Source organism: Puntigrus tetrazona, chromosome 24, assembly GCF_018831695.1.
Source record: "Puntigrus tetrazona isolate hp1 chromosome 24, ASM1883169v1, whole genome shotgun sequence".
NCBI classification, from domain to species: domain Eukaryota; kingdom Metazoa; phylum Chordata; class Actinopteri; order Cypriniformes; family Cyprinidae; genus Puntigrus; species Puntigrus tetrazona.
Window position 1 is genome coordinate 8,228,572 of NC_056722.1, and position 10,223 is coordinate 8,238,794.

Sequence of the window (10,223 nt, forward strand, 5' to 3'; positions counted from 1 at the left end):
ACCTAAAAATGTTTTTTTGTGCACTCATGGGCGTCTAAAATAACACATTGAAGCTGTGTGGTCAGTCACTTTCTCAATTCTCTGCAAAAAATATCATTTCAAATATGTTCATTCAGATTTGTTTGTAAAAAAAATATATAAACACTTCAAATATTAAAAGTTAAAATTTTGAAATATTTTTACTGTTTAAAATAACCGTTTTCTAACCGTTTAAAATTGTATTTATTCCTGTGATTTCAAAGAAGCATTTTTATTTTATTGCTTTTTTTAATTTACACATTTTTAAATGATTGCATTTTATTTAATTTCATGTAAAACTACATATTAGCAAGCATTGTACTGGTAACAGAGAGGAACAGCAACTAACATGTCACTGGAGAAAATAACATTTATTAAAGGCTATGTAAAGTTTTTGATGGGTGTGTTTTATGATAGGATGCCATTTTTAATATAAATGTATTGCTTTTATGTATGTTTAGTGTTTATATGGGTTCTGTGTGTGTGTATGTATATACAGTATATATATATATATATATATATATATATATATATATATATATATATATATATATATATATATATATATATATATATATGTGTGTGTGTGTGTTAATGTGAAAGAATATTCTATAGGCCTATTAATATTTTCACAGTCATGGTACATTTTAAAATACACTTTTTTTATAATTTCAGTCACTTTTCGAAAGTATTTTAAAAAATAGCAAACGTTGCTGCTAGGAGCTTTTTGGGAAAAGAAAAAAAAAAGTTCCCAGCGTAGTCTGAAAAGTTGCTAAATCTAGCAAAAAAAACCCTGCCAGGTTCTGAAGGCTGCGATGCTGATTTTCATGAAGTCTTCTCTTCATTCCTCTGCTTGAGTCACATTGATCAGATCAGTATATTTCAGTCGGTCTGTTTTACAATCATTCAACGCAAATTATTCATTTGGATCCCGGTTTCTTTATTTTTTGGCTCTTTGGAGTTTTTTCTCAGCAAGTTGTCTTATTTATTTTTGCTTAACTGAATATTTATTGCAGTTTGGTGTTGGCGAGAAGGTGATTTTTCTCTCTTTCTTTAAAAAAAAATCAAAAAAAGAGAGAAAATGAAAGCGGTGGAAACACCTGGTGTTGTTTAGAGAAGCGCTTTATTTAAATTTCTTCCAGTACAACATGCCTATTGTTATGAACCAGCATATGGCACTTTTGTACGTATTCCAAGACATCTTACTGAACACACAAAGACAACCACTAGCTGTCAGGCTTTCACCTGGAGCAATGCTACCTGATTTACCCATTAAAAAAAAATAATATTAATTAATGCATTGCTTTATATAAGGATTAAATTAAAACGTAAATGAAATGCATTAATTGAAATGTTAAATATTTAATTATTTTATTTGAGTGATTAAAAAAAAAATTATTGATTATTGAGTTCAATTTCAGCCGATGAAAAGCAATTCATGGGGATGGAAGTATATTTACAAGTCAACCTAAAATAAATGTTCCTTCTGTAGGCAGAAAATGTATTAAACAGCGCTTCCATTAATTATTTCCGATTCGTCCCACCAGCAGGCGGCAGTGATTGTTTTGAACAGACACATTTCAAAAAGAGAAAGAGAACGAGATGACGCCCGATTGGCCGATATGTCCCTAGTGGGCGGGGTTAGGCGATCTGACAGATGATTGACAGCCGAGGAGCGCAGCTCGTTGTGAACGTTAAACTTTGATCGCTGTGCGTCACGGTTATGGCTGCTGGGATTAAACTTTTCTCACCCTGGAGATTTGACCGATTCGCCCGGTAAGAGAGAGAGAGCAGTACTGATATGATATGTCGGAACTGAGCGTTTATTTTGAACATTTTCGGACGCTGGATGCGCTGCCTCGTAATCTCCAGTCAGTCTGTTATTGATCTGGACATAATGGTGTCGTGCTTCTCAGTAGAAAAAGTCCTGTACCTTGTGTTTACCTTGACCCTTACCTTACATCAGGGTGTCAGATCTCACACACTCACACACTCACACACACACACACACACACACACACAGACACACACGTTGTGTTTCCATGTTTTATGAGTGTAAAGGTATAGGTGTAAAGGTTTGTATGCTGTACAGACTGTATGTGTTACTGTTAAACCCTGTATGTTTTATAATGGGGACCTAAAAATGTCCCCACAAGGTCAAAATGTACTGGTATTCCTATCCTTGTGAGGTCATTTGGTCCCATAGCTTGATAAATACCAGGTGCACACACACACACACACACACACACACACACACACACACATTAGTGTAATACATGCGTGATGTGTGTCCAGAGCGAGTAAACCTGCCCTCGTAGCGTGTGTTCAGATACACAGCTCTGCTGCGGTGATGGGAGCTTCAGTGGAAGACTTCAACGCCGCCAAAGATAAACTAGGAACCCTGAAGAAGGACCCAGGGAATGAAGTCAAACTCAAGATCTACGCACTCTTTAAACAGGTGAGGAGTCATTAATAACAATGTAATGAAATGTTACTGCAATTGGTTCAGTTACAATTACTTATTAAACATTAAGAGTTAAAGAGGGTCACGTCTTCATATTTTCTTTAATAATTTGCATCGACTGTACCAGTCCGGGAGTGTTTAGGGCATGAGTTTGTTTGCGTTTATTCAGGGTAACTTGTAATATGTAACCAATTATTTTTCGAAGGTAACCAGCACTGTCAGTAACTTAGGACTAATGAAACATACTCAGCCCAAAAATGAGTTAAATATGTTTTTTCCTCTACGTTTACATTTGATTTGTTTGACTTCTGTTCCATGGGATTTTTAACAACCTTTTCAACAACCGTCATGATGCTGAAAATTCAGTTTGGTCACAGGAATAAATAACATTTCACAACATATTCAAATAGAAAACAGCTATTTTAATTTGTAACCAAAATTTACGGTATTAACTGATTTTACTGTATTTTTGTGAAATTAATGCTAGAGGCTTCCTTCGTCTACAGATTTTATCTACAAGACCAGATTGTCCTCATATCTCTTGCTTATGATGCGTTTCTGACTGTTTTGTAAATGTTCAGGCCACACAAGGCCCCTGCAACACCCCCAAACCCGGCATGCTGGACTTCGTGAATAAAGCTAAATGGGACGCGTGGAAGAGTCTGGGCTCGGTGACACATGTATGTTTCATATTTTTTTTTCACTAGAGAGTAAACTGTTTGGATCAATTGTAATGTATTACTAAAGGTTTCTGTTCAAATTTGTAATTCATAATACATTTTATTTTAATTTGAGCTAATGTAATAAAATCAAATTTTATTCTAAATTAAATATTATTAAAGCACAATTATCTCAAGTATCATAACAATTAGATTCTCGTTATTTTCAATATATCTATATTGTGTGTTTTATTATTATGTCCTCTTTTGTAAATATTTTTTATTTCAATTTAAATTAAATTTTAGTCATTTTAGCTCTTCAAATAAACTGTATTTCACATAATTAACTTGGACCTTTTTATTTAAATGCATCTAATGTGTTACTAATAATAGTTTTTTGTCAACAGCATAATTATGAATGTAATTTCAGAAATTAATTAAAAATGTGAAAATGTAAAAAGTGTTATAAATATAAGCACAATGTTGAAACGCGTTCATAAGTGCATTGTACCAATGCAACACTAATTTTATGGTTACACATATTAGTTGCTTATTAGCATTAATAGTTATTTATTAATTCTTTATTCCACCCAACACCTAAATCTAACATCTATTAATAAGCAGCAAATTAAATATTGATTTGTTAAAAGTCAACAAGTGTTACCTATTCTAAAGTGGGACCCAGGTTTATTTTTAATTGCTGAAAACAGGACAGTATTGGGGCCACAGGTTCATGTATGTCTCAGGCTTTAACCTGATAGTTTTGCGGACCTCTAAAGAAAGCCTCTGGTGTTTTACGTGTTTATGACCGTGTCAGGAAGAGGCCAGGCAGCGGTACGTGGACCTCATCTCGTCTCTGGTGGGAGCAGAAGCTCCTGTGGTTTCAGCGCAGCCCGCCGCGGGCGCTAAGGGCTTCCAGACCCTGCTGGTCAGCGCCGAGGACAACATCACCACCATCCGACTCAACAGACCCGAGAAGAAGAACGCCATCACTGTGGAGGTGAAGGAGTAACATTTTGAAGGCTTGAAGCTAATGCAGTTAGTATGTTGGCCATGTTTGACCACAGAAAACCAAGACTCGTCAATCAAAAGTGTTCTTGAAAGCAGTGTAATAACAATGTTATAACATTACTATCTACACTGTCTGTAGCTCTATAGTTATGTTATTACATATTTATTACATACAAAAACATTGTATATGTGTCCGTTGAAAACACTAAGAGCTAGTGTTATTTTTAATATGATATATTTATATTCTATAACTGTATAATATTTTTATATTTATATAAAAAATATAATATATTGCAATTTTATTGTCATTATTCTTTTTGCTTTAAAAAATAAATGTTTCATTCACCTTTTTCCTCTAATATTTATTTATTAATATTAAGTATTTTTTAAAAAGACGACACTGACTGCTTTTTATATATATATATTATTTTTTAAATATTATTTTTATGTTTTTGCATCCCGTAGATGTACAATGAGCTGGTTGAAGCTTTGGATCTTGCTGGCAAAGACGATTCTGTCATTACCGTGATCACAGGTGAAGCACTCTCCTCCGCCTTTCAGCGTTTGCAGATATTTCTCCGTATATCAGTGCGCTTATCCTCTTTTTAACCCCCGCCAAGGAAGCGGAGATTATTACTGCAGTGGAAACGACCTGAACAACTTTACAAAGATCCCTGAGGGCGGAGTAGAGAAGCTGGCCAAAGAATCTGGGGAGCTACTGAGGTAAAGTCTGCTCTGTAGTATTTCTGGGGCGGATGGGAAGTGGTGATGGACGTGTGTGTGTGTGTGTGTGTGTGTTTTTAGGAGGTACGTTAAGGCATACATCGACTTCCCCAAACCTCTGATCGGAGTCATAAACGGACCGGCGGTGGGGGTGTCGGTGACTCTGCTGGGGCTGTTTGATATCGTTTATGCCACAGAGAAGGTGAGCTGCTCTCCTGCGGCGTATCACTGCTCCGTCACGTCTGCCCGTTTAATTATATCTATGCATTGTGGCTTTCTGTCCCTTTGTGTTGTGCGTAGGCGACGTTTCACACACCCTTCAGTCAGCTGGGTCAGAGTCCAGAGGGCTGCTCTTCGTATCTTTTCCCCAAAATGATGGGCGCGGCAAAGGTACGAGCATCCACGGAAATCTGAGAAATACTGGATAATTACAGCACAAAGCGCTAATACACGCGACACGGGGGACAATCTAGATGCAGTTTTTCTGCTGGAAATTCAGATGGCAATAAAAAAAACTAAAAAACAGATCTGTTTATTTCTAGGGCAGCAAAATTTGGTATAGTAACATGATAATATTAAATATTTGTGTTCATTTTAAGTGATGTTTTGTTAAATAAGAATATTTATTTGTTTTGTGTAATATTAGTATTAAAACAATACAACAAACAGCTTTATTTTATAGTACAACTGTGAATTTAAAATACTAATATTTGAAGAATTATATTTATATAAGAATTATAAAATATAAAAATTATTTTTAGTATGCATTCCAATGAATCTCAATCTGACTGCAGTTGGTTTATTTTGATTATAGGTTAAAAGTAATTGAACACAATAAAAACACGATTGCATATTTAAAAGCATGATTTTTGCAAATATACTCATCTTAATTGCTTCGTTTTCAAATGTTTAACCTTCAAGCTTTTATTTTGGAGGGAAACGTCTTTGTTTTTTTAACGATTAGACTCTAAGTCAATTGTATGTTGACTTAAAATCATTTCTCTAGTTGGACGTGAGATTGGGGCGGGGCTATCTGTTCAGTCAACCAATTACAGATTGGGGAAACCCAGCACTAATAGCACAGAAACGACACGCTTCGCCTTCACCCCCGTTGAGATTTTTTTCAGATACGTTCTTTAGAGTCAGTTTGCCGTCTCTGTCCAGGCTAGCGAGATGCTGTTGTTCAACAAGAAGCTGACGGCCGCTCAGGCCTGTGAAGTGGGTCTGGTGACCGAGGTCTTTCCAGAAAGCTCCTTCCAGTCCGAGGTGTGGACCAGACTCAAGGCCTATGCCAAACTGCCCAAGAACGTGAGTGAGTCTTCCTATCGTTCTCGGGGCGTTGCGTGAAAGCGAATGCTAACCACGATGGCTCTCTCGTACCGCTTCAGTCTCTGGCTCTGTCGAAGCAGCTGATTCGCGCGGTGGAGAAAGAGAAACTTCACGCCGTGAACGACGCTGAGGTGGAGAGGCTGGTGGAGCGCTGGCTCTCAGACGAATGCATGCAGGCCATCATGAGCTTCTTCCAGGCCAAGTCTAAACTCTGAGAAGATCCCACGGAGCCACGCAACGTACAAAATGACCTCTGTATGCAATAGTTTTACTAGTTAATCCTATAGCCTACAAACACCAGAAAGAATCACCCAACTCATTCTAGGGTTTGTATAGGACTGGATGATGTATGCATAACATGAGACCTTTTATTCAGTCATTATGTCATAACAGTTTAATAAGACAACCATGTAATATAGTGTTTTGGAACGAACCGTCTGTACCAGATGTGCACTTAGTAGGTTGTAACACTCAGTGCCTTACTAATGCATTTGTGTTCTTTTATCTGAGGGCCAAAATTCAGTATGCTCCGTTTTAGATGTATCGATACATTACATCATTTGTATAGTCCTGTGACATTTTGTCTTGAATACAGTTTTAATACCTACCTGAATACAACACGCGAGTGTCTCGTTTTTGTATATTTCTTGTATAAATAACGATTAATCCCATCCGAAATGAGTTTTTGTTTAAATAAAGCATGTTTGTACGTGCACATTTATATATTGTTATATTTAATTATATATATATTTATTATATTTAAATTAAAACTTATTTTGGGATGCAATTAGTCAACATTAATCACAGGGAAAAAATTATATATATATATATTTATATATAATATATATATTTTATATTATATATATATATATATATATATATTATATATATATATATATATATATATATATATATATATATATATATATATATATATAAATTCAGAATCAGTAAACTGTCTGAAATGCCTATTTCTATTCGAACCGGCGTTCATTACCAAGCAGATCCAGCAGATGTCAGAACACACCAGAGAAAAGCTAGCTTTTTGTTCTTATGGATAATTTCATGAAGCGGTTGTTATAATGGATAGCTTTGGTTGAACTGGTTTTACTGTATCCCTGTTAAAAATATATCTATTTAGCATAAATAACACCTGGGTGTAAACGGACAGGTAACAGGTGTTCTGCACACACTTTGCATCTCGTGCCTCGTTTGCGTAAATAATCAGTCTGTGACCGATAGGGAAAACCACTCTTTAGTTTTGTTAGGGAAAGCGATGAACTCTCCTAAAACCTCGTGTCGTGTCTCACAACAGCAACTGGTGTATTTTGGTCGTATTCAAATGATAATGTGAAAATAGACAGCACGTGCTGATTGCGTAACGCCGTTGATGCTATGGAAAAGCTATTTGCCTTCTGCACAATGGACGTCTATGAGAAGTGTGCGTCAAAGTGGCCAAGCCTCGGTCAAAACCTCGCTTTCCTTCCTGTGAGCTTTTTCTCTCAAGTTTGATAAAACCAAAATGATTTGATGGAGACCAGACAGAGTAACTGCGTCATGCCACGCAAGGAACCTTTAGAGATTTGTTGCCATAGGCCTTTAATGTTAAGGCAATATAACATTTTCACATATGCATTTCCTCCTATTTACTATAGCGTATAAAATCTCAATATTGAAATGTTGATAATATCTATACGATGCCTTTATATAGCAACATTGTTTTGTATTTATATATGCATGTTTATTAAAGCATCAACATGCGCTGACCGCTTTTATGATGGATGTGCATATGCATATCAAAAAATATGTAAAATGACTAAAAATGTGTTACAGGACTGCATACAAATTTGTAAGGACTAGACACGTTAAGATATGAAATTGTTCCGATTTCTAATATGTTTCACACATGCTTTTATTTCACATGACAGTATAGTTAAAATATTATTAGACTATATTATAAGAATTGTTCATAAGTGTTTTAGTTTTATTTTTTTTATTACTACTGCTGCTACTATTATTACTATGTATAATGTTATTACTATGTATACAATGAATGCCAGCGAGATACAGTTTTGTTTGGACACCACTTTGACTATTAGAATATAATCTGTGTTTTACAGAAATTCAGGTTTGGATTGAAAGTTTTTTTGGACGAGCTGTCTCTTTAACCGGAAATAACCAGTCCTTTTTTTTGCTAGCGATAGCAAAATCGCAAGTTGTTTTGGCGAATGTAATAGTTTTAAGCAATTTTAAGTAGAAGCGAACGTCTTTTGCAACCCATCTGAAGCTCTGACAGCAGGTCTACGGTTAGCACATGTGTTGAATTGCGGTTCTCTCCTGGGGATGCAGGTTTGAACCCGGAATGCATCTCGTTCCTGTCAGTCTATTCCATAAAAAGGCCATACACACAATAAAAAGGCCCCTGACAGCAGGTACTGTGTTCCCAGCTGAAACCCTGGCCCTCTGCTCATAAAACACCAGAGGAAACAGAACGGGGTCCACACCTCTTTCCTCTCACTGTTTGACAGATAGCAGTTAAAAGCCTAAAAAAACCCTGAGTGTATCTGCTACGAGTGTAAAAATAAGACCCTGTGGAAACTCAAGCAAAATGGGAGACGGTTTCCTCCAAGCTGAGGGAAAACTCTCCAGAGTCGAGGTCTAACCTCGCAGCTGAGGACAAAGAAAGAGCTTTGGATTTCACTCTGTGCCCCAGTTTTTCTAAGACAGTCCAATATGGAAACCCACGAGACCGTTCTCTCCCAGAATTTTAATAAAGCATGGCTTCTCTCAAAGAGCGCATGTTTCGAGTTATGCGCTAATATGCCTCCCCTAAAGACTACTTATGTCACCTGTGGCAGAATCCGTAATTCACTTTCCAGCCGAAGAGATACATTAGGTATCTTTTGGGTCGTCCTACAGAGACCGTAAAAATCGACCTTTTCCAAGTCTTGTAAAGCTGCAGGTTGTGATTTAAAGGCCATCTTCCCCCAAAACCAGACTGGGTTTCTCTGGTCTGTGAGCTTTCTGTCGTCTTCTCACATCCACTGTTCGCTCCACACGCTACTGCAAATATCCACTCCAGGGGCAAGAATAGGATACACCTTGTACAAACTCGGGAATCCCTCCAGGTGCTGGGAGAATGGAAAGGCAAAACACATCCATCACAGAGCTCCGCTATTGGCAGGATTGAGCGCTGGCTCAAGGCACAGGCCGCTGTTTGTCTAGCTGGGCTTGAGATCTCTAACACACTGGAGGAAACCATCATCATTTGGAAAAAAACTGTCCACGTTTACTCATTATGTCGTTCCAAAGCTGTATGGCTTTCCTTCTTCTGTAAAACAAGAAAGACGCTTTGAAAAATGTAAGTCGTTCTCTTAAGAGTAAAACCATACCATAAAACCATAATCATAAAAGAAGTCTTCATGTGCTAAATCAGTGAATAAAATCTGCGTTTTGAACCCTTTTGATTGAAGGCACCCCATTGTCCAACACAGTAGTAGAAAGCCCCTCATATTATCAATCAAATGATTGTTGCATTCATCCCCTTGATGGGGGCGATTGTAATCACTTTACTGCTGTAGTAATGTCCCCAAATAAGCAAGCATGAGGAGACAGTGGCAAGGGAGATAATATCTCCCATGTAAAGCTTGAAAAGTAATGGCCCTAGTACTGAGCCTTGAGGTACTCCATATTTCACTTGCGATCGATATGATTCCTCATTTACTGCTACGAACTGATGGCAGTCGGATAAGTATTATTTGAATCATGCTAAGTCACTTCCACTAATGCCAATATAGTTTTCTAGTCTATTCAAGAAAATGCTGTGGTCGACAGTGACGAACACAGCACTAAGATCCAATAGCACTAATAAAAAGATACAACCACGATCGAATAATAGATCAGGTGCCTCCATGCGCATTGGCTGGTCTAGCCTAAAAAATAAGCTTTTAACATGCCATTTTAGCATAATAAATAACATTCAATAGGCATTGCAAATATTACTGCAGAGTAAACAGACT

General features: G+C 36.9%; 1 protein-coding gene across 1 annotated transcript; it reads left to right on the forward strand.

Annotated features, from left to right (window-relative positions):
- The first annotated feature begins 1,658 nt into the window (after positions 1–1,658).
- Positions 1,659–6,817, forward strand: eci2 (enoyl-CoA delta isomerase 2). The gene is made up of 10 exons (XM_043227011.1): positions 1,659–1,794; positions 2,314–2,476; positions 3,064–3,162; positions 3,959–4,141; positions 4,618–4,687; positions 4,773–4,875; positions 4,957–5,077; positions 5,176–5,265; positions 6,040–6,183; positions 6,264–6,817. The coding sequence occupies exons 1-10, from the start codon at positions 1,742–1,744 to the stop codon at positions 6,417–6,419; spliced, it is 1,182 nt and encodes a 393-aa protein (XP_043082946.1). The 5' UTR covers positions 1,659–1,741; the 3' UTR covers positions 6,420–6,817.
- Positions 6,818–10,223: the final 3,406 nt, after the last annotated feature.